Below are 27,581 nucleotides of genomic sequence, written 5' to 3'. Positions count from 1 at the left end.
CTCTAGCGTGATCCTTGGCATAGTTCCCTGCTAGAAGCTTTCCCCACTGCTGCCCATATACTCCATATCCTTGAGTTGAGTGTCTCGCTGAAGCCATCTCCCGGAGGCTTCTTTGTTGTATCCACAGCCGTCCGAACCCTGCTCCCTGCTTCTGCTCCCTCCACTCCTGTGGACCAGTGGCCAACGATCCCCAAGGAAGGAGAACCACAGCATGTCCATACTACATGGCATTCCTCTGGTACTCTGAAGTCTCCTCCATCCATGACCTGGGATGGACCCCTTTTCGAAGCAGAGACACTGCTATATTACTCTGTTCCTTTTCCACTGGCAAGCCCATGCTAAACAAATCCTACTACGAAACAAAGCAAAGATTTTAAAAAATGATTTCTGGTTTGTTCAACCAATAAAAGTCAACATTTCTAAAGTCAACTCTTACTTTCAGTAAAGGAGAACGAAGTTACTGACAGATTTACTATGATAGTAATGTGCCTCCCAAAACATTTATTAATGCAGTCAAGTCAGAATAATTTCACTATCAATTTTGGGTCCAAAGGTCTCTGTAGTATTTGACAAAATAGAAGTAAGTATTTGATACTTGTACATCTGTAAATATAACTCTGAAGTGCTTAGGTCTTGGAAACTGCAGGAAAGGAACGATCAGGTCCATTTCATTGGAAACTACTAGTTGTTGGGCCTGCCCCATTGGCAAACACCAATCCTGTTACAACTTTCAGTTCTTAAAAAAAGGCATTTTCTGTGATTTTATAAAATTTAAGTAGTACAGCTACCTAATCTTCCTTATAGAAAAATAGCAAAAATTATTCTGTTTAAACTACTAGATATATGCAAAATTTCTAGTCTTAACAGCAATAAAAACAAAGTAAAGGAGTTAAGAAAAAATGGATAAGAGCAATAAACCTTTATTGAGTTTTTTTTTTCCCAGACAAAATAATCTTAAAACTCAAAGCTCCCACATGTAAACAAGAAAGTAAATTAGGTTAGACAGCATTACTATGTACATCCAAAACATGTTTGGGTGCAACACCCGATGATACAGTACGATGATGTCTGGATTCATTCCCGCTCAGGGATACCGTGAATTGTGCACTTCAGACCATTAGGACTGAGGCCTTCTCTCCGATGGTTGTGGGTTCTGAAGCAGAGGGCGGAACTTCTACCCCTTGTACATATCTGTGCCAAGGATAAAGTTGCAGTATGTATCTGCCTTTGTTATCCAACAGTCCAAAGGTCCATCCCTAGGGATTCGCCAGCTTACACTGATTGGAGTTCCTACGGTTTCTGTGTTGGGATGTGTCAGAATCCAAATATTACAACATCATTCTTCAAAACAACCTAATTCTACTTCTACTTCTAACTCTGTGGCATCCTTCCCTTTCTCCTGCTCTCTATATCACATAGCTAACTTACTTTTGAAAGTACTGCTAAAACAATGATGCACTTTAGGCAGTAATTTCTGACAAAGTTGCAGTTTATTTACCAAAAACAAAACAAAACAAAAATGTTTTTACTTTAGAAATCTAAGTCAAGTATCGTCACAGCAGTAGTACTTCATTTGGAAGAATGGCTTCAATTTAGAGGGTTTAATGTGTATATTAATACAATTCAAAATTCAACACAGACTAAGTTAGAATTTATACGGAGAAAGTCTCAGTTCTTGGAAGAAAGACCAAAGTGTGCTTTCATTACTATAAAATGTTATTAATTCAGTGTCTTCTTTCTTCATTTTGCTAATTATATCCACTTCGCTTTTATAAGCTTTACAAGACAGCTTGAGTAACTGTTCTAAGACTCAACTTTATTTTAAAATGTAATTCTTTTTTTTGCCAGTTAAAATAATTTAAAGATGTGCACAATATGTTTGTGCTATTTAAGGCAGGTGCCAAGCACATTTTGAAAGGTAATAAACTTACCAACTAGAATGTTCTCCCAAAGGGGGAAAAAATGGAAGAAAAGTAAAAGCTGCTGATGGTTTTTAAGACAGATGTTTAAATAGCACTCTTCTTTAGATGGTTTAAAAATAAGTTGGCAGCTGCACCGCCTGTGGTCTTAACATAACTGTCTACAAAGGACAAGCAACAGATACAGAATTAACGATATACCTTTAATATTTTTACAAGTCTCTTTAAGTTGGCGCCGACTGGCGTTGAAAAGAACTCTGGTTTCGGTGTAAAAGATTTAGCACACACCCCGACACTAAGTAATGACACTGCTTCTCTAGGCCATGCAGAAAAGAACTCAGTTTGCACACATCATCAGACCTTAGTGGCTCTAGTCAACCCAACTGCTCCCATTTTTTCATCACTGGCATTCTTTGGCAAAAGATTCAAAATAGCCATGGGTCAGGACACAACTGTTCACTCATGGTCTTCATTGTAGCAAAATGACTATGTATTGTAAAGGGAATCGACACCGGACCCACTTTAGATCAAATAATTGTAAGAAAGTGAAAATAGTATGGCTTCTTGATCTAATCCACCCCTAGAGCTTTGAGTTGCCGTTCAATCTCTTCATCGGAGATTGTAGCCTTTGAAGTGGAGGCAGATGGTAAGCTTCTGGCAGCTGACGGAGCTTTGGCCATCTATATCCCAAACAAAATGAGAGGAAAAAAAAGTCAGCAAGCATCTGAATGAGGACAGAGGACACACTTTCTGGTGACACACACCAAAAACATGCAGGTAGCATTAATGGGCCAAACAAAGCAACTGACCACAGTGGCAACAGCCTTTCTCATTATGAAAAGAAGCTGTTCTCACCTTTCCAGAGATTTCGATTCCAATTTCGTCAAGAACTTGATTCACAATGTCCTGGCTTTCTTCTTCATCATCAGAACCGTCAAAGATGTCATCGAGAGTGTCATTGACTAGGAGGGAAAAGAAAGGGGAACTAAGTGATTATTTTCCAATGTGTTACAAGTTTAATTTATATTTGTGAGCTATAACCAATATATACATATTTTTGATAATGAAAAAGCAAATTTAGTGGGACCAACAAACTATAGAACTTTGTTAATCCACATACTGATAAACACCTTCCTGAGCCAATACATTAGAAACAATGCCATTTTTAACATGCAATCCCATGGATAAACAAACCTGAGCAACATTGGGATCACTGCACAGGACCCTGAGTTTGAGCTCCAGCACCAGAAAAAAAAAAAAAAGGATAACGTGATTTATAAAACTAGGTCTTGAATGAACAAAACCCATGTGACAGTTACAGCTCCAGGCTCATAGTTTTTAAATATGATTCCACAAATGGTATCCACTGAGCTGTTAAACCTAGACAAGAAAAAACTTGCAAGAATCAAGGTGTTTGCTAATATTTGCATTATTTCTTATATTAACATTCAAGATATACGTAGAATATTTTAATAAAATGTATGGTTGAATATTCTATTAAATTTGTCCTAAAAATAATCAATTTTGCCCTGCAAGTTTATTAATGCTATCACCATCTTTCCTTCCTTTCCTACTCAAAATGTGCATTGAAAGAGTCTGAGTACAGGGCATCACGTTAAGTGATAGAGGGTATTTTTGGTTTTGGGAAAAGCTGGGATTACATATTTATTTTGAATATGGGCACACATGGGTCTGCCATGTAGTATTCACACAATGGAAGAACAGTTGATAAATGAAGACTTCTGCTTTATTCTCAAATGGAAAACAAAAAGCAATAGATTGTATATGGAATAAACATTCAATAACTTCAGCAAAAAGAGAGCACATCCCACCGGAAGCCACCTGTAAGACAGACCTGGAGGAAGGAACAAGATTCGACCCAACGGAGATGCACGCAGAAGCAACAGGGACAATACAAGAGGAATCTCTTCTGCTTGCTTGGTAATCAAAGGTGGGATTTTGAAAAGGACAAGAAAGGGGTGTGTTTGTGTGGAGGGAGGAATTGACCTACGACAGGAATAACCCAAAATATTCAGAGAAAATGAAAGGGAAAACAAGACAGGTAACCTACTTTGATCTCCTTGTAATCAAACTGGCAAGTGGACTTCCGGTTACAGACTGAGCATCTGTTAGTGAGACGGTATCTACAGGGAGTTCTTAGCATATCCTAGCTTACTATTGCAACAGCTCACAACCTACATCATGGGCTTATGAGCTATGGCTCCCAGGGGATATTACATGAAGTAGTGGAGTATCTGGAGAATGACCACAGCACAAACATTTTCAACCTTAATGTGCTGTGGGATGTTCTGTATGTCAAATGTGTTTCTCTGATTGGTTAGTGAATAAAACACTGATTGGCCAATAGCCAGGCAGGAAGTATAGGCGGGACAAGCAGAGAGGAAAATTCTGGGAAGTAGAAGGCAGGGGGAGAGACTGCAGCCACCGCCAGGACAAGGAAGATGTAAGGTACCAGTAAGCCATGAGCCACGTGGCAAAGTATAGATTAATAGAAATGGGCTGAATATAAGAGTAAGAGCTAGACAATGGTAGGCCTGAGCTAATGGCTGAGCAGTTTAAATAATATAAGCGTCTGTATGTTTATTTTGTAAGTGGGCTAAGGGACTGCCGGGGCTTGGCAGAACTTGGAGAGAAAACTCCAGCTACATTAATGTTCCTTTCAACAGAAGATGGCAAGCAATGTTATGAGACGTCTCATGTAATATCTGAAATCACAGGTCTTAAATCCAACACTGGAAAAAAAGTTAGACCTATCTGTGATCTCAGTGCACATTAGCTTTTGGTGGCCCTGATATTAATAACCAAGCTTGATGTTGATTATAATAGTAAAAATTTGGCTTGTTAAAGTAAAAAGTAAATTTAGAAAGGGCTAAAAAGCTTATGACAAACATGGAATATCATAGAATATCATTTCCAAGCATACATTAAGACATAAATTAGATTCAAATTATGATCTCACTTCTTGTATTTAGTACTAAGCAGCTTTGAGAGCAAGTCATTTTGCCTTTCTGTGGCTCCGAATTCATACTGGCCTATCACATCATTCCTAAAAAAGTGCTTTATTTTTTGTATATGCTTTTTCTTGTATTTGTTTTGGTTACTCTGTGGTAAGCAATAACCCACTGCAAGAATCTGGTCAGGATGCTCCAGAAGTAAGCTTCTAGAGTATTACTTCAGCAGCATGTAACCTGAATAGTAATGGCAGCAAGGCAGGTGAGAAGCCAGGTCTGGGAAGGTCTAAATCAGTGGTTCTCAACCCCTTTGGGGGGTCAAAGGATCCTTTCAAAGGGTTGAAAGACCCTTTCACAGGGGTTACATATCAGCTTTTTACATTACAATTCATAACAGTAGCAAAATTAGAATTATGAAGTAGCAACAAAATAACTGTATGGATGGGGGTCAGCACAACATGAGGAACTGTATTAAAGGGTCCCAGGATTAGGAAGGTTGAGAACCACTGGTCTAAATGAAGAAGTTCCACAGAAGAGGTGAAGAGGGACAGAATATGAACGAGCACTGCAGAAGCACAATCAGAAGACAGCAGACATGTGACAAAGATGTAAACACTTGCCACATTCCCAAAGCTTGAATGTGGACAAGTTTGAGCAATGTGGCATGAGCTTGTGGTAGTAACCCACCTATATGATTTGACTTAAGGCCCACTTCACGAGATGGACCCATATTCCAGACTCTTGGGTGACTAAGGATCTGAGACAAAATAGCCCAAGGAATTAGGATAAAACCAAATACTAGTGTTACACACACACACACACACACACACACACAAAGTAGCAATACAATGACTCCTAGTGACCTTCCGCTATATAGATAAGAGCCTTGCTCAGCCATCATCAGAGAACCTTCCTCCTGCAGCAGATGGGAACAAACAGACTCACAGCAAGACAGTATGTAGGGTGAGAGAACTTGGGGCACTCAGCGGTAAATGGGATATCTCCATCAAATCCCTCCTCTCAGGGCTTAGGGATCCCTGCAGAAGAGGAGGTGGAGGGTTTGATGGTTTGTTTGTTTTTCAAAGGCATGAAATAGAAAGTCAACAACTCTGAACTATCAGTGAAGACAGTCACAGTATAATCATCACCAAGAAGAAAAGGAGACACTCTAATACAAAACAGGAGACTATTAGCTAGTGTGCTAATGTAGCAAGTTTAAAAGGTGCTGTTTGCTGCTACATTAGATGACTGAACTAAAACGCTAGCAAGTGAGTGGAGCTAAACCAGCAGAGACCCACACAGACCCACCCAGAAAATGATAGCACGGTACAAAATGCTGACACACAAATGTTTCACTATTGACCAGAGTGTGCTGAAGGGCCACTCAGTCATTATTAGTAAAATAAACAGTGGGGCCATTTTGTTGGGAAGAAGTTTGGGGTCTCATAAACAAATCTTAGTTTATAATCTCAGGAGATTTAAAGAATCAACAAAGTAAAACATACTCAGTTTCAAAGAAAGCTTGTCAAATAAACTGAAAATTTGGAACAACCCTGTTGATGAAAATAAAGAGCTTAATAAAGATGTATTGATGATAATAAGTGATATACTAAAACGATTTTTATTTTTATTTTATTCAGTGCTGGGAAGCAAACCAGGGCCTTAAGCGTGTTAGGCAACCACTGTGTAACTCAGCCGCATCCTCAGCCCGACACTAACACTATTTTCCGGAGAGAGTGCCTGTCTGTGTTATACTGTCATGACTCTGAAAATGAAGAAGGCGTTCACGGCTGCATGTGCTCTCACTTCTACAAATCCAGGAAAACACAGGGCAGAAATGTGCTACAGCCTCAGTAACAATGCTGGGTGGAGGCCACTTCCTCTTAGTCACCGTTTTGTTTTTTTTCCCCCACACTATATTTGCAATCTAAAATCTAATGATATTTTGTGACATAAAGCACAAGCAGGATCTCCATGCCTCTCCTCTCACGGGGACGGTCTCCAGTGTGACAACCACATTGAGACTGTGAAAACTACTATTTTATACTACCCAGGAAAATTAAAAACTGGTAAGGCCATTCGCTGATGAAATTATGGCCCAGTATCTTTTTTTTTAACTGAAAACACATTTTTTTTTCATACAATATAGTCTATTCATGGTTTCTCCTCCCTCATCCCTCCTAGATCCTTCCCACCTCCCTAGACCTATCCAACTCCATTCTGTCTTTCTCTCCCTTTAGAAAACAAACAAGCCAATTAACAACAAGCAAACAAACAAACAAACAAAAATAAGTCAGAATAGAACAGAATTGGAAACTATTATATATAAGCAAGAGATTAGTAAGTTAAAAAATGCCCAGACAAAGCAGTATGAGAAAAGACCCCTGCAAAATTAGCACTGAGTTCATTCGGAGTTGGCCTTGTACTGCTGGGGTTGGGGCCTGTCTCTAAGTGCAGTTGTTCTAGGCAGAGACTTCACTGGGAATTTTTCCTTTGCAGGTGGTTGTCAATTAGATATCTTCTTGGTTGAGCAGGGGAGATCATGTCCACTTTCCCTTCTTAGTACTGGGACCCCACAGCTTGGGCCTGTGGAAGTCCATTGCATGCTGCCAGGTCTCTATGTGTTCACAGGCAAAGCATATTTATTACCTCCCCTTCCACTTCAGTTAAAACACTGAAGGAATATTGAGTCATTACACAGATGTCTATCATGCTGGTACCACGTCTGGTTTCACTACCTGTGAGCATGGGATTGCTGGGACATGGACTTGGTTAATTAGGGGAGGAGAACACTACACGTTTCTTAAACTTACTCATTTCTTCAGTCATTTCCATTTTCATGTTTTCCTTCTGGAAATTCTGCATCGTTTGTAGTGTCTTCTGTGGATCCATCTTCTTGTTGACTGCTTGCATTGTCTTTAAGAAATGAAAAGAGTCATGGCAGCTACGTAATTAGGAAAGCCATCGATGGAGTAAGTCTTTAGGCAGCCACATCAAATACAGTCTTGTGACTGAGCCAGGGTTAAGTCAAATTCAAACACTTATCTGTGGAAGCTAACACCTGAAATCCATTTAACAAGATAGACTCCTCCTCCACTACAGCTCTGTCAGCACACTGACCTTTATCTCCTGAAAGGTGTGTACTCGCCCCTGGCACAGGACTGTCGCACACACTCGCCCTTCATAAGTGCTCCTCTCTGCTCTAAGCACTCTACATGCACTAATCGTAAGTCAAGTGACATTCGAAACACAAGAACTTCAGGTGGTACTTCCTTGCCTTCCCCCATTACAAATGGCCAGCAGAGGCAGAGGTGGCTCAGTAATTTGCACAAGGTCACACTATTCTGTGAAATGTCACCTGAGTGTGAGCCAAGTTTTAGAGTCCTGCAGACACTCTATCTCCTTAGCTGCCTCTTACAGAGGTGACAGGCTCTGTGTAGCCATTTCATCTGAACTGCTTGAGTACTTGAACAAACACTTGCTGACCAAAGAATATGTTCCGAAGACATTTAATTAAGAATTCCAATTCAGATACCTGTGGGTGGCAAAAGCACATTAGGTATCACTTCTGAGTCTATCATTTACAGGAAAACTACAGGGTAGTTGTTCCCCTCAACACTGGTACAAAGTCTAGCTATGTGATCATCATAGAACCAAATTACTCAGACTTTTAGTTCTGGCCACTGTAAGACTACAGAGGAGATCAAAACTACTTGCTCTTGTGTATTTTCAATCAGTGACAGGAAAGATCAGAGTCCTTGAAACCAACAGTTAAAGTACTGATCACACACACACAGTGTATGAACATGTATATATAAACACACACATATAATTAAATGTAAGTTCCTGAAATGCAGAAGTTTCCATTTACAGTATTCATGTGTGGTTCTGAACATTTACAAAAGTGAATCAAGAAGAAATTATTACTCAAAAAGTAGTCAGATATAAAAAAGAAAGCCCCAAGTTTTCTGACAAAAACTTTGAAACTTCAAGTAATCTTTGGAAAATGTGAATGTCCTTACTTTTTTTTTTTTTTTTTTTTTTTTTTTTTTTTTGAGACAGGGTTTCTCTGTGTAGCTTTGGTGCCTGTCCTGGATCTCGCTCTGTAGACCTGGCTGGCCTCGAACTCACAGAGACCCGCCTGGCTCTGCCTCCCGAGTGTTGAGATTAAAGGTGTGCGTCACCCCCGCCCGGCTGAATGTCCTTACTTTATAACATACTAATAACTAAGAATCAATTACTTGGATAATCTAGTATTATAACTCATTATACTAATAACTAAGATTTTTGTACCACAGATGTACCAGAAAGTGCTCTAAAATCTAATTTGAATATCAATACTTATATATCCCTGATAAAAAGACACCAAAGCTCCCAGTTACCTTTGCAGTGGTAGACATGGCACCGGCCATCTTCATCTGGGAATTCATCACTTTTGTTTGTGTGGACATAGACGTGACTTTTGAGCTTACAGCAAAAGTTCTTGTCTTCTGTTTTCGTAGATGGACAAGCTGCTTAGCTAAAACCCTGCAAGCGTCTTTATTACCTATCTTGGCCATCTTCTTAATTTCTAATTCCTAAGAAGACAAAAAAGATAAGGGAATACAATCAAGGGGTAGTTCTCAGTGATTAGCTTGATGAATATTAGCATAAAGTCATGGAGAGGAAGCATGCTTGAGAGGCTAAGTCACACGTTCACACTGTTACCCTCATTTGTGACCATAGAGCAAGTTTATGAAACAGTACATGCATAGCCCAGGAGAAAATACCAAGTGAACATCCAAAAGTAGGTAAGAAAAATAGTATGACAAAGAAAATACTGAGATAGTAAAGTTAGTAATACAGATAACTGCATTGAAACAAATTCTCCACCTTATATATCACTGAAAAAGCAACTTCTGGAATGTGTACTACCAAATCCAACTATATGCTACCTCAAGAAACCAATCTTAAATGTAAGCGCAAAGGTGTCTTAAAAAGAAAATATATACTTACCAAAGTCTACAAATCTGGAGTGGCTATACTAATATCAGATCAAATAAATTTAAGAACAAGAGATATTGCCAGAAGTAAAAAAAAATATCATCTCATAATGATAAAGGGACCAAAACACAAAACTCTCAGGTCAATTCTAAGTGTGTACACATGTGTTAACTGTGTTTCACAGTATGTTGATTACAACTGACGAGACTGAAAGAAGAAACAGTCAAATATAAAATGCACCCGAGTCAGGGATATCAACCCTTCTCTTAAACAGGCTGCTAGAGTCATTTCAACTACAGTTGTTTCCTCTTACCTGCAGCCATGTGTCAAGATCCCAATGATGCCTGAAACTGCAGACAGAGCCAAACCACTACTGTACTATGATGTACATACACACACACACACACACACACACACACACACACACACACACACACGTATATATCATAGTCTGCAGTTTAAATGTATATGTATATATATATATATATATATATATATATATATATATCATAGTACAGTAATGATTTGGCTCTGTCTGCAGTTTGTGTGTGTGTGTGTGTGTGTGTGTGTGTGTGTGTGTGTGTGTGATAAACTTCTGCCTTCCTTTAAGGAAAAGAATGTACATTCTTTCCTCTGCTATATGTGAACTCTCAGCATCATCACTCTTAACAGTTTGGAACTGTTTTAAAGTAACATAAGGATTACTTGGCCGCAAACACCACAGCAACTGATCTGATAACCAGTGATCAGGGGTGGGCAGTGTGTACAGTGCGGACAAAGAAAGAGTGGATTCAGTTCTTGGGTGGGATAGAGGTGGGTGGTATAAGATAGCATCAAAACACTCAACAGTGTGCAATTTGTAGGTAACTAGGGGCCATAAAGTGGAGGCAGGGGCAATCTGGGAGGAGTCGGGGGACGAATACAATCAAACCACATTGTATGAAATTCTCAAAGACTTCATAAAAGTATATTATAAAAAAGGTTCCAAGACAGGAAATGAAGACATAAAGCCTTTCTTATTCATGATGCTATGATCCAGTGATGTAGGACCCTCATGGCATGTATAAAAGGCTACAAGAATAAACGAATCGAGGAGGCTTGTAGGATCCAAGATATACATAAAAAACTTGGTACACCTGTAAGTATACCAGACAAGAGAGATATATAAAAACACTCACGGACAGTAAGACTTATTGTTACAATGTTAATTCTTTCCAATAATTTACACATTTAATGTAACTCCAATCAAAATCTAGTCATTTCTGTAAGAAGTAACAGGTTTGTTCTAAAGTTCCCTGGAAACATGAAATACCCGAAAGGATTCTGAGAAAAAGGAAGCCTCAGGTGAAGTTTTTTCTAACTTTAAGTCTACTATGAAATGACAGTAAGGACAGCAGCATGGCCCTGGGCTTGAGAAAAGTCCTATCAGTGCAGGACAGAGTCCAGGAAGAGCCACACTTGGAGTCTGGCTCACTACCGGTAAGGCAAGGCAAGCTGCTACCCAGGTTACACATCTCCATGGATGCGAAGTGCGCCCCTCTAGCTAGCACCAGAGGAACCAGAGCACATCTGCAAAGTGAGCTCTTACTGAGGCACTTGTACCCAAGCACAAACAACTATTGATCAAAGAGTCAGGAAAGGTGGTAAGGGCAGGAGAGACGGCTCAGAGGCTACGAGCACTTGCTTGTGCTTGGTTCCCAGCATCCGTGTGTGTGTGTGTGTGTGTGTGTGTGTGTGTATGCGTGTGTGTAGAATCACAACTGTTATAATTTTACCTACAAAGTAATTCCACTCTCTTCTGACCTCACAGCAGAAGAGACCACACACACGTACACACACACACAAATAAAAAATGAAACTTTACAAACTAGTTTGATGAAGGGACATGAGTAAAACTAGGCATTTTGGCAAAGAGTATCTGTAAATGGGCATGAGACTCCTTAAAAGAGAAGCTCAGCATCACTAATGACGAGTGAGGTACAATTCAGGGTCACCATCCACCTCCATAGAATGGTTCAAATGAAGGACTGCACTCCAGCTGCAATTCACCCATTGCCAGTGCAAAGAGAAAACAATGTAGACTCTTTGCAAACTGTTTAGCACTACTTTCTTATATAAAGTAAAATATGTATCTCACTTCAAGTAACTAACTAGAAGAAATGAAAATGTACAAGAAATTCATTTGAATATATATAGAAACTTCAACTAATGAAAAAATCTGGAAAAAACCATTTGCACACTTGAGTAGCAAACAGATAAATTAGGAAACATGCATAAAACAGAACAATACCCATCATATATGTGGAGGCAATGATTAACCTCAAAGTTAACTGTGCTTAAAGAAACAAAAAGGAGTTCCTTGTGATTACATCTTTATACAATTTTAGAAACACAAATGAATATAGGGACATCAGTATGGACAGAAAGGACGGAAAGGAAGGATTTCATAAGGCATCAGAAGTTTTGGGGAACAATGCCTGTGTTTATTGCTTTCTCTTTCCGGGAATATACTTAAAGTATCAATGGTATACTCTAAATATGTACAACTTATTGCATGTATCTTATAGCTCAGTAAAGCTACTTTAAGATCAGGGGCAACATGCATGTAAATATATAGCATAAAGAAAATTGTAAGATGAGCCACATCCATCTAATTAAAAATAAGCTGTCATGGAACAATCATCTTTAAAAGACCATGTAAGACACCTAGGTATTATTATTTATTACATGTTTTCTATGACTATTTTTTTATTTTTAATGTCATCAAGAAGGTAGATCCATTTTAAGAAATACTTATTCCTAGACATTCATAATCTTCATGAAATGGAATAATTTGATCCTATATCAACAGAAAACAGAATTCTGATAAAAGCCAACAAATGACACAATACAAAAAGCGGAACACTCAGCAAGGGATGAAGTGTGGATGATTTCCTACAGGCGAATCACTTACCTCTTGTTCACTGCCTGGTTTGAGTTAGGTGATGATTCAACACTAATTTCCCAATGTATTTTAGAGTTTTCCTGAAATTCAGTGTTCTACTCACCAGCTGTTTTTCCTGTTTCTCTAAGGCTGCTCGATCTCTGATTATAGCCCTCTGTGTGCCCCGCAACTCTCGATTCTGTTCCTTTATTACATCTAGAACCACAAAAGAAACCTGAAGTTATAACTGTAAGAATTTCCTCAATACCGCTTAAAATACTGGACTAAGGGAATGTAACAAAAAAGGAAACTTTGACTAGATGCTAATTTTTTCTTTCAATTTAATATACTACAAACTAATCAAATATTAAAATATCTATTATAACCACAGATTATATAAAGAATAGAAAGATCTGTTCAAATATGCAGTGCTTAAAAATTTATCTTAGAGAATTATTATACAATTTCATATTGCACATGTAACAACCTCCTCCAACTCCAACACACACACACACACACACACACACACACACACGTAACCTTTATACCTCTCTACTCCAGCACTATATGGATTTCAGAAAAGAACACACATTATATATTTATTGAATCTTTTTTTGTATAGTTAAGTCTTATTGGTATGAAACAACAGATTTTCAACGAAGCAAATGCAGATTTTAACTACAACTTACAGAGTGAGAGACTTACAAAGACTTAGAGAGAACATTCTCAAGCTATACATATGACAGAGGATTGATATCCAGAATGCATATGGACCTCAGTAGCCAATAAACAAATAAAATTCTCGACACTAGTTATCAGGGGGATACATATATAAGACAGAAGTGGACTGTGAGTGAGGATGACTATTAAGGAAAAGGGGAGGGGCCAGTGAGGGTATGAAGAACTCTCACACACTGCTGGTAGAAATGTAAATCAGTACAGACATCATCAAAAACAGAATTGAAATTTCAAAAAAATTAAAACTTTAGCTACCAAATGATTTAACAGTTCATTTCCAGTTATATAGCCAAAGTAAATGAAATCAGTGTAAGAGAGACATCTGCACTCACATTTTTAAAGCAACACTATTCACAATAGTCAAGAAATGGAAGTAACCTAAGTATCCATTACCTGATGATGTAGAAGGAAAATGTGGTATGCATTCCTAATGGAATATTATTTACATGAATAAAATTCTGTCATTTGTGACAACCTGGATGGAGCTGGAGTCCTTTGGAACTAACGATCATTAGGTAAAATAAGATGAGTACAGAAAGAAAAGTAGCACCTGATTGCACTAATATGCAAAATCTAAGAGATGCTTCCACAGATGCTGAGACTAGTATGGAGGTTTCCAAAGGCTGGGGACTGAAGGAAGGCGACTGAAGGAAGGCGGGAAGAGGTGGAGACTGCACTCTACTGTGATTTGAGTAGATAAGTCCCCAAAGGCTCATGTGTTTGAAGAGTTGTCTCCAGCTAGTGGCACTATTTTAGGAGGTTTGGAATCTTTAAGAAATGGGTCTTGCCGGGAGGTGGTGGTGCATGCCTTTAATCCCAGCACTCGGGAGGCAGAGGCAGGTGGATCTCTATGAGTTCCAGGCCAGCTTGGTCTACAGAGCAAGTTCCAGGAAAGGCACCAAAACTACACAGAGAAACCCTGTCTCGAAAAACCAAAAAAAAAAAAAAAAAAAGAAAGAAAGAAAGAAAGAAAGAAAGAAAGAAATGGGTCTGGCTAGAGCAGTGGTTCTCAACCTGTGGGTTGTAACCCCTTTGGGGGTTGCACAGATATCCTGCCTATCAGATACTTACATTAAAATTCATAACAGTAGCAATATTACAATATTATGATGTAGCAATGAAATAATTTTATGGTTGGGGTCATCACAACATGAGGAACTGTATTAAAGGGTCTCAGTGTTAGGAAGGTTGAGACGCACTGGGCTAGAGGAAGAATGCTTAGGGGTCTATTAGGTTATGGTGCAGCATGCTTCTGGTATGAGCTCAGTACTTCCTAACTACCAAAGGGATGTGACCAGCCACTGCACACCCCTGCTACTCCAGTGCCAAGGAACTCCTTCTGCATCCCTTTCCTGCCACACAAACAAAGAGCCAAAATATTCCCTTTCTAAGCTGCTCCTTCCAGGTATTTGATGCTTTAACGATACAGTTCTAAGTTAGATTAGATGTGAGCAATAGTTTCGGTGGGCCACTATACTGCAGAGAGCAGTGGGGTAGTGCACATTTGAAAAAGCTAAAGGAAAGAAGTATGAAGGGTTTTACCATCTGAGTAGACAGACATATTTAACCAAACTTAACATTACATAATGTATGTATGTATTGAAATGACATCTCATTTACGATGAATCAACAAGAATTTTAACAGGAAATCAAGAAGTTTATCTACTGATAGCTACAGTGTGAGGGATGGACAGCAACCCCCTCCCTAGAACTCAGCAGTGGAGGATTCTATCAACTGGACTATCAAGGCTTGTCAGGGAGGAAAGCAAGCCAACGTTTTCCAACTGGGGACCACACTGTTGTGCTCCCAGGATGGTAGAGTACCCAGAGCAGCTGTAGAAACGCTTCATGTCCCTCCCCCCATGTGATACTCTTCATGATAAAATGATCATAGGAAACAAGGAAGGCACTTCCCTGAGCTCTGAGAGCTGTCCCAAGAAACTACCAGCATGAAGGGCAAGCTGTAGACTATGTAGTCAGAAAGAGACAAGACCTGGGCACATGACTCCATCTATAGCAGATCAGTCTCTGAAGGAGTCCTTATATCACATGTGTGTTCTAAGGCTGGATAACCAGTGTCCACACTAAAATGTTGAGACAGACACTCACTTGCTGTCTAAGAATTAGAGTCCAGGCTAGATAAGGACATCTTCGATTAAAAAAAATATTATAATGAAGCCCAACAGTTTAATGAAAGATAATTCAATTTTACTTTAATTTTATGTAACTATGCATACATTAACTGACACTGTATATCATAAAAGGAAAAAATAAAGAAAATTAACTACTGCATATTCCACAGCCTTACAGTTGTTAATAGACCTATTAATATTTAAACAGTGCTAAGCTATAAACTCAGAGCATCTAATGTTACATACTAAAACATAATCATAACACTTTAAAACATATTATGGTAAGTAGGAAAAGACAGTAAAATGTCTTTTCATATGAGGCAACAGCAGCAGTCTATAAAACAAACAAATTACTCCGCCATTTTCTTATGTACTCCATATGTGAAACACACATTTAATGGTTTGGTCTTCTGGATAATTCAGAAGGAATAACATAAAAAGGTTGAGATATTTTTAATGTTTTAAAGGTCAACTTTATTTTTCACTTGATTTACTTCTTAGATTGGATTTCATTCTAAGACACAAGTTCTTTAAGAGTAGAAGATCCATATAGTGAGAAAAAAAAATCCTGAGATGTCTAAGCTTAAATTCAGGGGTGGAAGATGAAAGAGGGAGAGATGGGGTAAATTAAGTATCAGCAGTAACGAAAACTGCTTCATATATGTGAATGTGTTAAAATTGTGTGTGTGTGTGTGTGTGTGTGTGTGTGTGTGTGAGAGAGAGAGAGAGAGAGAGAGAGAGAGAGAGAGAGAGAGAGAGAGAGAGAGAGCGCACGTGCACATGTGGAGGCAAAGTCAGCCTCGCTGGTTCTTTATGAGGCGCCATCCACCTTGTCATTTGAGCAGGGTTTCTCCCTCGCCTGGGGATCCCTGAAAGAGCTTCCCAGATAGGCAGGCTGGCCAGCGAACCCCGGGAATCTCTCTGCCTGGTCTCCTCCTCTCCAGCACTGCCATTTCAAGCGCGGCCACGGGGTCTGGCTTTTATGTGGGTTCTCGGATCGAATTTCCTTCCTTCACACACTTTACTCCACAGTCCTATGTGTTAAAACATGAAGTCCTATCCTTGGAGTCCTATCATGAAGCTCTAGGCAGCATGTGTCCTGCTTGTGGCCCCAACCACTTCAAAGGTAACAATCACTTATTAGAGGATGTGCTATACCTGAACTTTGCCCAACTCAACACCACCCAGTGCAGGGCTCATGTAAACAGTCATGCTTTCCTTCCTTAGATGTTTCAGTTCAAAACACAGCAGCTCTAGGCCTGTGAACAGGGTCCAACTGCTTTCCAGCTTTGCAACAGGAAGTTGCAGAATCCTGTCTCAGGATGTGGTCCTCTTTGGCTAGCTCAATACCTCTTTTATTTCAGAGATTCCTCAGGCTCAAGAGTTTTGGTTTCAGCACATATAGTGGTATGTTTATGTCTGTTCCATGTCAATATATTATATCTAGGAGTGATCTTATGATATTCAAAACTTGTGATAAATAAAGGAAAATGTTATCAAGCATATTTAACTTATTACTTAAAGATACAATAAGATCTATTGTTATTGGGAAGGATGACTGAGCATTAAAATCTAAACTATGACTGATATCTTTGTACAGTGGCGACATGGATCATTGAAATAATGAGCCATCCCTGAATTTTGGGCTCCGAACAGTAGCTGCTCCTCTAAGCAATCTCTGTAAGGTTATATGCCCTCCCCTTGCCCTTGGCTTCCCTCTGCCTCTTGCGAAGACTGTACCCCTAATCTTTCCTGTATCCTCATTTCTTTTTTTTTTAAATTTTTTAAAAAATTTCTTTCTTTTATTTTAATTTTTTTGGGTTTTTCGATACAGGGTTTCTCTGTGTAGTTTTGTGCCTTTCCTGGAACTCACTCTGTAGCCCAGGCTGGCCTTGAACTCAGAGATCTGCCTGCCTCTGCCTCCTGAGTGCTGGGATTAAAGGCATGCGTCACCACCGCCCGGCTGCATCCTCATTTCTAAACAGAAAAACACCTACATGGTTATAAGATACGAAATTATCTCGTTCTTCAGAGTTCAGTAGACCCCAACACATGCAACAGCCTTCAGATAAAATGGGACTGTAACCCTTCCTTATGCTCTAATGCTATGTATCAGTGAATTTTAACCACAAGAAAAGCTGTATATCTATTTAAACAAAATACCAGAGGTCACAGTTGCTTGTACTATTCCCGCTACAGATTCAAAAAGTCAAAGAGGAGACCCACACTCCGGTTGAAGACGAGCCTACTCAGCATGCTGCTGATAATCTTCCCCTCTAAGACCCCTTTTAAATACTTCCAGATAGGCTTCCCCCTCTAAGGCCCCTTTTAAATACTTCCATTCCCCAAGACTGAATTTGGTAACTATGAGCCTCTCCTTCTACCTTCTGGGGCCTGCTGAAATATCCTGATCCCTTGCTGACTCTCTGCTTCTGAGTACTGTCTTCTGAATGGCAAGCATCCAGATGTAGTCCAGTAGAACATTTCTATTTTTAACATGCGCCATGACAATGGCAGAAGCAAGTGCAGGCCCCTGCTGACACGGAAGAGACACAGTGCTTCCTTCCCATGCATCCCTTGCTTCTTTCTTTAGGCAATAGGCTGTGTCCTGGAGTTCTTAAGAACCACCCCTTCAGCCACCTTGGAAGGCTGTTGTGATGTACTTCACAATGGGTGGCGCTTGCAAACTGCAAAAATGTCCCGAAGTGTGTAAGTGATACAGTATGCTGCTCCCTGTTACTATTCATTCATTCAGAGGCAGAAAGGGTTGAATGTCACCTAACCCTCTGTCACCCAGGTCAGCTTCATGTTGGGTAGTAAATGCCAATCTCAACCTTATTAGGATCTTTTCTTAATGAATTGCAAGTACCTAGACCTGGGTAGCAAGATTACAGCCAGATACAATCAGAAAAGGTCTTTTTGACTTTTCAGGATCCAAATCAGTTGAGTTTATATGTTTAGAAAAGTAAGTCCAGAAAATATAAATTTAAAACAAAAGGGTTGCCAGGAGGTGATAGCACACGCCTTTAATCCCAGCATTGGAGAAGCAGACCCAGGGGATCTCTTTGAGTTCAAGATCAGCCTGGTCTACAGAGTGAGTTCCAGCACAGTCAAGGCTACACAGAGAAACCCTGTCTTGAAAAAGTAAAAACTAAAACAAATAAATAAATAAATTATAATAAAAAGTAAAAAATAAAATAAAATAAAATAAAGAGGTCTCTCACTATACTTTCCTACCGAGATTTGAAGCCAAGTTCTAACTTGACTTACCGCTCACTTCCAGTACTCTGATCACTTGCATATAATTTGCACATTTGAATATAGAACCAAAAAGTGATAATAAACTATAAACAGAATCATACTAATTTGTGACTAATAGAGAATGAAGTACCCTTTGGGAGGGAAAGGGAAAGGTTTGTTCCAGGCCTAAGGGCAGCTCAGGATTACCGTCAGGAGAGCGGAGGCATTATCAAGCCTATCACATCAGCTGGGACTCTACCTGGTCCCTAGACAGCCATGCTGTGCTATCACACAGCATGCCCTGAGGCCCTCAAAGGCCATAGGGACTTCAGTCTGAAAACAGAATTTTATACTTTTAAATGCATTCCTCTGAGAAAAATCATTTTATTTCAGCAATTTTACTGCTTATCAGTTATCCTAACTATCACATGAGATGAGGGCAAAGCCTAAACAATCTGCCCTGGAAAGCTGATTCATGCTTGTTGCTCTTATAAAGGATGTGGCTTTCATTCCCAGCAGCACAACTGTCTGTAACTCTAGTCCCAGGGGTTCCAATGCCCTGTTGGTTCTGAGCTCTGTGGGCACCAAGCATGCACATGGTACACATACATACACACAGGTAAAACACTCATACACATAAAGAAATACAATAAATCTTAAAAAAAAAAACCACAAAATATCCCTCCATTCTGCTTTATTGGAAGACACTCTTTGAGCCTTTTTCTGTAAACTGCAGCAGCTAGAATCAGGAGCAAGAGTGGACACCAGGGCAGCGGTACTAGTACTGTCCAAACCCCAGTAATACCTGGGAATAGATGCCCTGAATGTGAGTTCAGCTAAACATTTGGTAGAATTAGACAAGGAATAGAGTGAAAATTGGTCCTGAGTCTGCAGATATACTATTTTTTAGAGTCAGTGAGAAGAAGAAACCTTGAGAAAGTGGTATAAACTCACAGGCAAAGAATAAAAATGAAGGAAACATTAGGGATCAGTTCCTAGAAGGCTCTAAAAACCAGACTGACTCAGGCAGGAGAGTAAAGTGAGGAAGAATCAGAATTTCCCATGCAAGCAAATCAAATATTTCTCAGGCTTTAGGAATTGTGTAAAACAACAGCTTGGAGGGCAGTGTCCACTTAATTACATTCTAATACTCAGTACAGCAAAAGCAGGAATGACTGCAAGATTCAGGACAGGAGACCTCCATGCCAACAGCTTTACTCCAGCCAAGAGAGATAAACAACTCAGGCTCATAGGTTTGAAGAATGATATGTGAGGAGAATGGGGATGGGTACGATCCAAGTACATTACAGGCATGCATAAAAATATCATAATGAAACCCTATTATTTATACGATGAATTAACTCAATAAAAGAAATGGGTTGAAGTGAAACAGTAGGACTTGCATGGAAGGAAGAGGTAGACAAAATGGGAGAGACAAGCCCTACGGCAGCATAGGCGGCAAATTTTTATTCCGTCTCCCACAGGTATCAAACATCATCAAAGTCTGAAGAATCCATTCAAGCAAAGTTTTCAAATACCAGCTTCTTTAAATGCTCCGGAAAGCTTCCGGGATGGGCACGTGCCAGCAAACCTAGTCTCATTTGTGCTTGTCATGAAGTGGGGGACGGGGGGAGATAAAAGGGAAGCCATTTTCCTAGAGTGATCTCTTCTGAAAATGCAGAGAACTTCTGTTAACAAGGGTAAGAAACATCAAAGGCTGGTACTTGATGTTGGTCTAAAACCAGTTAAGAAAAAGAGTATGACAACCGTACCATGCCCTTGAATCCCACATTCAATTCGTTGTTTTTCTTTAGTATGTCAAGAATATAGGGAAAATAGAGTGTAAAATGTGAGATCTACAATATTCAGGGTAATAATCACTAAGGGGACACTTAGCATTCTATGCAAGATCTGAATACTGCTCATACCACAATGCTGTTGCTGTCTTTTATCCTGGAAAAAAAGACATTTTTTCTGAAAGAGATTCAGTTGCTAGAGGTGGTACTTTCCTTCTTAATGGTTCATAAACGTGGGACCACAACAGACTTCTTGGCAGATTTATTCCAACTTAGTCAAAACCCACCAGTTGTGGATAACCAGCACATATGAGTGATCCAAGAAGCAGAAGCCAAGAAGCTCTGCTCCTCTCTATACAGCATTCTTCAAACTCACTGCAGGGCTCACCGTGAGTAGTGGCACTGATAGACACATCAGCAGGCTCAGGGTCTCGGGAGAGAACATTTTAGGGTTGTGCTCTCTATACTATAAACTACTAGAGAACTATTTTAATATGGCTGAAGACTGAAACCAATATGGAAGGCAGGAAAGACTAGAATAAGCCCTCTTTGGTAGTACAAAAAAAGTTTAGTTCCAGTGAAGGATGGTAGGGATGCAGATGTCAAGATGTAGGAACAGAAGTGATGTATTTCTTCTGCACTTTGCATGAGGGAAGGCTTCCTGAAGGACAAAACTGGAGGAAAGGAAAAGAGAATTCTCGGTTCATGGGAATCCTAAGTAAAAATATGTCAGGGTGAAAAAGACCGACCGATTTTCAGTATACAGATGAATAGAAGAACATCACTGAAGGATACTAAGACTGGGACATGGCAAAAACGAAAGCATGTCAGAACAAGGCAAGGTGGGTATTATTGAAAGAGCTTACTGTTGGGTACCAGAGGTCCATGGAAAAGTGTACTCTGAGGAGCAACAGCCTTGAGCTGCCATAGAACAATCACACAATCAAGTTTGCAGATAAAGGATGTAGAGAGCTGAGGAAATTAAAGCAGAAGGCTGCTGTGCTGAAGCGCAAGACAAGGAGGATCAGAATTAGAACAGGGAGCTACAGACACACACAGGAACATGTCAAATATCTAAGGGGCAAAAGGGGAAGACCTGAAATTAGTGACTCAGTAATCATGAAAGGAAGGAGGTGAAATCAGCATTAACCACACTAGAAGACTGAGCCCTGGAAGGAGAGAATTTTAAGAGAGAGTTAAGTTCCTCTGGGTTCTCTGATTCCTGTTGCTTTAGAAAACTATATGCAGAGAGTCAGCAAATTAGTGGATATAATGGTTTTAAACAAAAATAGAAAAAAAATTTAGATACAATATCATGTAAATTATAAGTATCATAAAAAACAGATGGTGTAGTGAGAGATTATACAATGGTAGCCCAAGACAGATCCTAACATTTGAGGGATAGTTTTAAAAAAGAAAAGAAAAACTCGCCGGGCGGTGGTGGCGCACACCTTTAATCCCAGCACTTGGGAGGCAGAGGCAGGTGGATCTCTGTGAGTTCGAGGCCAGCCTGGACTACCAAGTGAGTTCCAGGAAAGGCGCAAAGCTACACAGAGAAACCCTGTCTTGAAAAACCAAAAAAAAAAAAAAAAAAAAAAAAAAAAAAAAAAAAAAAAAAAAAAAGAAAAGAAAAGAAAAGAAAAACTCAACCAAACACAAAAACCCAGGGTAAAGGAAAGTTCAAAGAGTGTTGGGAGCTGGAAAGCTGACTCTGCAGTGGAGGACCCAAGTTCAGTTCCCAGCACCCAGGTTGCACAGCGTCTATAATTCCAGGTCCAGAGGATCTAATGCCCTCTTCTGGTCTTGGCAGGTACCTGCAAATGTGGCATTTACACACATAGGCATGCACAAACACACACACACACACACACACACACACACACACACACACACACACACGCACAGGCACAAATATAAGTAAGTCTTTTTTTTAAAGTATTGGGTCCTAAAAGCCAAAAGAAAGCATTTTGAGGAAGAGATTATAAAGATCAAAGTAAGCACAGGCCTCAGAGATAATCATTAAAAATGACTCTTTATTGTGATCAGTGATGCCCTAAGCAAGAGTTGTGTCACGTCATGATACACAGTACACGCTGCTGAGAACGGAGGAGGGAGGCACTCCTAAGGATGATGAGATGATGCATCACTTCTTCAAGAGACCAACATGAAGGCCGGGAGATTCTCAGAAAATGCTGAGGTACAGGGACCTTCAAAAAAGTGGAGTCATTTCCAAGATGGAAATTAAGCTTTTATTACTAACTCAAAGAGAACAGTCCGATTTATAGACAAAAGTGAAAAACAAGTGGACAACTTCACAAAATTAACAAGGTTATCGTCTGCACGCCATGTGGTCAATCTCTAAGAAAAACCAGGCAGTGATTACACTTACTAGGGTGAGCTCCCACTTCCGCTACTGAGTACATCTTTGATTCCGAGCAGCTCACTCAGGCCCTCTGCACCCAGTTTCCCCATCAAGACAAAGGTGGTGACAGCTGAGCTTCTACCACAGGCTTCATGAGAATCGAATAAGCACAGCATACACACTCCTAGCACAGCACTGTTTTCTAGAAAGATCTGAAACTGTCTCATTGAAAATCTCATGTAAAAATGACAGTGTTCAAATAACTTCAGCAGTTACCTATTTCAGCTGGGCATGGTGATGTATGCCTGTCATTCCCCCCATGGGGGGAAGCTGAGACAGTGGGTCACCGGGGCAAGCTGGGCTACAATGTGAGACCTTATCTCAAGCCAGGAAAACAAAAGAGAAGGGCACTGTGTTTCCCAGTTCTGGGATCAAACCCACTGCCTTGTTCACTCCCTCTATTGCTAGCTCCACCCCTACCCCCAGCACTTCAGTTGTTCAAAGGCAGGAATGATAAGTCCTAATGGAATGCTGGCCTAACAGGTTCATAATTCTCTTCAGTGAACAGGTTACTATTTGTCCACACAGAAGTAAAGACACTGATGGTAAACAGATTATACACAGCGTATGTTCATCTAATACAACTCAGAAAGTAGAAATCAAGTGCTCAATTGTAATTTCAAATCGGAAGGAATCCTTCTCTTCAGTGGCATTGAGATACACCTCTCATTAATTTCCATAACCAAGTATACACGGCAGAGACTTGTTCATCTTTGTGTCAAAATGAATTAAACATAACTCTGAATAGTAATGTGTTCTAATGTTGTCTCCCTTTTTAATTTACATGTGCAGTGGTCTTTAATGATACAGTATATAATTCTTCCAGCCAATCCAGAGACGAAAAGATTCAATTATTCCACAGATCCACAACCAGCTACCTATTTCCCTTATATATCAGAATTTCATTACTGTGAGAACAGATACAAAGTCAGCATACAGTAAAAGATCGTATGATCGATAATGTTGCCCAGGGAACTGAGAGCAATGCACAGAAATACATTAAATTTCATTACATAATGTCTCATTATTGAGAGGAGTGCTGTCACCTTTGATACAAAACAAGAGCCCTGTCCTTTAACAAGGAAAATAAACATCCATAAAGCTCTAAAGTAAAATGATGAAAATGTAAACCCACAATTAAGGCATGAGCAAATGAATTGAATTAATATGCTAATTTAAGAAGATGTCAAGTCTGCAAATTGGTACATGGAGCAAATGTACATGGGATCCAAATTCACATTCAGAAATGTCACACACAGACTTTTAATTTAGTAGTATTGTACCTAGCAAAGTCCTTAGGACTTTTTCCCTAAAAGTCTGTTCAGAAAAAAAAAAAGATTAACTGCTGTTATTAAGACTAACTCAACTGCAGATCAATGTGCAGTCATATACCTTCCCTGCACACCTTCATTGTCTCTTCCCACCTCCTCTAAACTTCAAGTATAAGTCACTAGGTAGTCAGAAATACCAGAAGGCATAAAACTGAGGCTTGCCTTTGAGGATATTTAACAGATATTAAGACTAGAATATCTGGAGCTTACTGCTAAAAATGACTAATTTGTGCTATCAAAGTGAGAAAGGAACCCACTTTTTCCTGTGCTTAGTAAATTCTCATTATCGATATCTAAAATTATAGTGAATATGCATATAGTAAAGATTACTACTATATATAAAACATGTATAGTAGTAATCCAGGAGGGAGTAGAATACAATAACTAAGGAGTATCACAGAACTGGTACCCGAAGCACTGGAAAGAAAACAAAAGTGTCACGTCAAAGATTAAACAATATTCTCAGGAAATCACCCATCAAATCCATCTCATGTATTGTGTGATGTCACATGGCAAGTTAACAGCTATTCCAGACGCTGAAAATGTTGCTTCTCAATTAGTAAAAAGTCAAAACAATGACAAAAAAAAATCAGTCACAAAGAAGAAGCAAAACTGCATTGTGCTGTTTGATGGAGATAAAATGACACCCCATGTTGAAATGAACGGTCACATAGTAGGGTAGAGATGGTGTCTTTGTTACCCCCCCCCCACCCCCCAAATCTGGCACTGGAACAGTGAACACAAAGAAATGAAGGAGTTACCCCCAACTCAGGACTGAGCTCTGGGTTTGTACCAATCACAGTCTAGCTACCACTGCTCCTTTTGTGGTTGGGTTAGAACCTTCACAAAGGCGTGATTATTTGCTTGAACCAACAACCACCTGGGCTCGACATGCAATGAAAAGCCATTTTTAAACAACTTGGTATGACTTTAACACCTGGGGTAGCCACGTATAACATACACACGACACCACTGCCTATGAATGTCTCTAAACTTGTACATTCCAGTACATACACTTTTCCCCCTCTTCACAAGATGGCACTGAGCCACCTGAAACAATATAAGTATTTCTAAAAATGCGAACTTCTACGGAAATTACACATCTCCCACTTTAGTTGGCAAAAGATAATCATAAAGGAGAAATCTGCACTATGGACAGACACTAAACCCGGACCCTTCCCTTGGTCCTATTTTTCTACTGGAGTCTTTCCTATCTGTAATGCTGAGGTGTATCTGTAAAGGTACAGCCAGCCGGGCCCCCAAGTTCATTTCCGAAGTGGACCCCGCTGCCACCCCCTGCCTGGTCCTCCACTAAGCACACAGGCTCCCCTTTCTGAAGTCAGGGAGTGGGGACGTCTCCACGGAAGGGAACAACACACCAGCGGGAGAAACCACCCAGAAATTCATCAAGTCGCCAAGTCTAACGACAGCCCGAGGGCCAGTCCTGCTCTGCCTCCTCGGAAGGCTCAGAATCCCTTCGAAAGCGGAGGTGGAAAAAAGAAAAGGAAAGAAACCCAGGGTGGGGTGAGCGCGATCGGGAGGACCAAGCGCCCAGGTGAGGCTGCGGAGCCGGAGTGACGCAGCCACGGTCACCTGTGGGGCCGCCGACCTGGGCCCACCCCGGGAGGGGGGGGACAGCGCCGAGCCGCAGCCCGAGCCCCCCGAGCCCTTCCCGGGGCGGAGGAGCCGGGCCTTGAACTCACCGTCCACGGTCTTCTTCTTGAAGAGGGACGCCATGGTCAGCGGCCGCGCCCGGGCGGCCCAGCTCGGCCCGGTTCGGTCCGGCCCGGTTCTGGGGAAAGGGACAGTGAGGACGGAGCCTGAGGACGGCTCGCAGCGGCGGGTGGTGGCGGCGGGGGGCGAGCGGAGGCAGGGGAGTCTCGGGACACGACCTGCGGCAGGCGTGGCTCCGCGAGGCTCCCGCGACGGCGTCCCGGGCGCTCAGGTGACCGGGAACTAAGACACTTTTTGGAGAAGTCACTTCTCGGCGGCGCCTGCGCATTCTGCGGGGGACGCCTGCGCACTGCGCGTCTGAAGCCGCGGCGCTGCCCTCACTTCGGAGGCTGCCCGCTCTTCCCGACTCCGGGTCGCGAGCAGCCAAGATGCAGGCTGGCCCGGCAGGTTGTCTCCGTGTCCGTCCGCAGCGGTACTCGGTTGGTTTCTGTGCTAACTAACCCTCAAGCACTTGTGAAACCTGCTCGGCTCTTCCCTCCTTGCTCCAGGTTGCTGGAATTAGGGATCCCGGAGACGTGTCGAGGGGGGGGACTGCAGTCCTGTGACTGCCTGACTGATGTCAGCAGGACTTCCCACGCCATCAGTGCAGGGCCCTGGAGGATGCTCTGTGAGTGCTCTGCTGAGCTTGCCCCCAGGACCTCTGCTCCGTTCGCCTGGAGCCTTTTGCTTCCTGACCCGCCTCCTGCGGGACCCAGCTTCACCTGCTGCCCGGTTCCGGGTGCCTGCACCAGCCTGTGTGTGTCCCTGGGGATCTGGGGTCTGGAGATTGTTTGGCCAGGAAAGGCGTGACGAACAAGTTTTTTAATGCCTTTTAATGCTCTTGGCCGGAAACGAGAGTGAAAGTCGACTTACATTTCTATTCTTGCTCAAACGTCGCCAACTCTTTCTAGATGCCCTGTAAATGGCTTGGGAAAAACACGCAGTCACACACACACACACACAAATTGGCTATACATTGAACCTAATAAATTGCTATACAGCTCTAGATTGATATTTGATACCAAAAGTCTCCATGCACAATTATTTAAATTCCTGAGTGTTTAAAATAAATACGGGAAATATAATCTCGTACATGAATATTTATGTGTACATCTCTCTGTTTAATGCATTGTTTCTCTATTTACAATCATAATTTTGTTTTGAACGTATTTCCCTCCTGCCTCCCATGGGATTAAAAAAATAGCTAAATCTGGAGGTGTTATTCAATAGAACTCATGATTGTATGCTAGGCCTTGGTTCAATTATTGGTATATAATAGTAGTGTAATAACTTTTTTTTCATAGATATGATTTTTGGACGTAAAGGACATCCTAAAGTATTACTATTATTCATTTCAGAATTTACTAATTGTATCTCAAGAATGTTTAAGCTTTGAGGATCACGAATTTGCT

The 27,581-nt window shown here is 40.7% G+C and overlaps 1 protein-coding gene across 1 annotated transcript; it reads right to left on the bottom strand.

Moving 5' to 3' along the window:
- Positions 1–1,471: 1,471 nt before the first annotated feature.
- Positions 1,472–26,340, bottom strand: Chmp2b (charged multivesicular body protein 2B). The gene is made up of 6 exons (XM_059277414.1): positions 26,160–26,340; positions 12,922–13,013; positions 9,274–9,468; positions 7,705–7,807; positions 2,775–2,881; positions 1,472–2,599 (listed from the first exon to the last, which is right to left on the bottom strand). The coding sequence occupies exons 1-6, from the start codon at positions 26,191–26,193 to the stop codon at positions 2,489–2,491; spliced, it is 642 nt and encodes a 213-aa protein (XP_059133397.1). The 5' UTR covers positions 26,194–26,340; the 3' UTR covers positions 1,472–2,488.
- Positions 26,341–27,581: the final 1,241 nt, after the last annotated feature.

This window comes from Peromyscus eremicus, chromosome 12 (assembly GCF_949786415.1).
Source record: "Peromyscus eremicus chromosome 12, PerEre_H2_v1, whole genome shotgun sequence".
Lineage (NCBI taxonomy): Eukaryota > Metazoa > Chordata > Mammalia > Rodentia > Cricetidae > Peromyscus > Peromyscus eremicus.
This window is presented reverse-complemented; position numbering and strand designations above follow the sequence as displayed.

Excerpts from the sequence above, each read along its gene's own strand:
- Chmp2b (XM_059277414.1), bottom strand. The coding sequence starts at position 26,193 with ATGGCGTCCCTCTTCAAGAAGAAGACCGTGGACG. Across the intron at positions 13,014-26,159 it reads CAAGAAGAAGACCGTGGACG|ATGTAATAAAGGAACAGAAT; the intron begins GTGAGTTCAAGG and ends TTGTGGTTCTAG. Across the intron at positions 7,808-9,273 it reads CCATGTCTACCACTGCAAAG|ACAATGCAAGCAGTCAACAA; the intron begins GTAACTGGGAGC and ends CATTTCTTAAAG.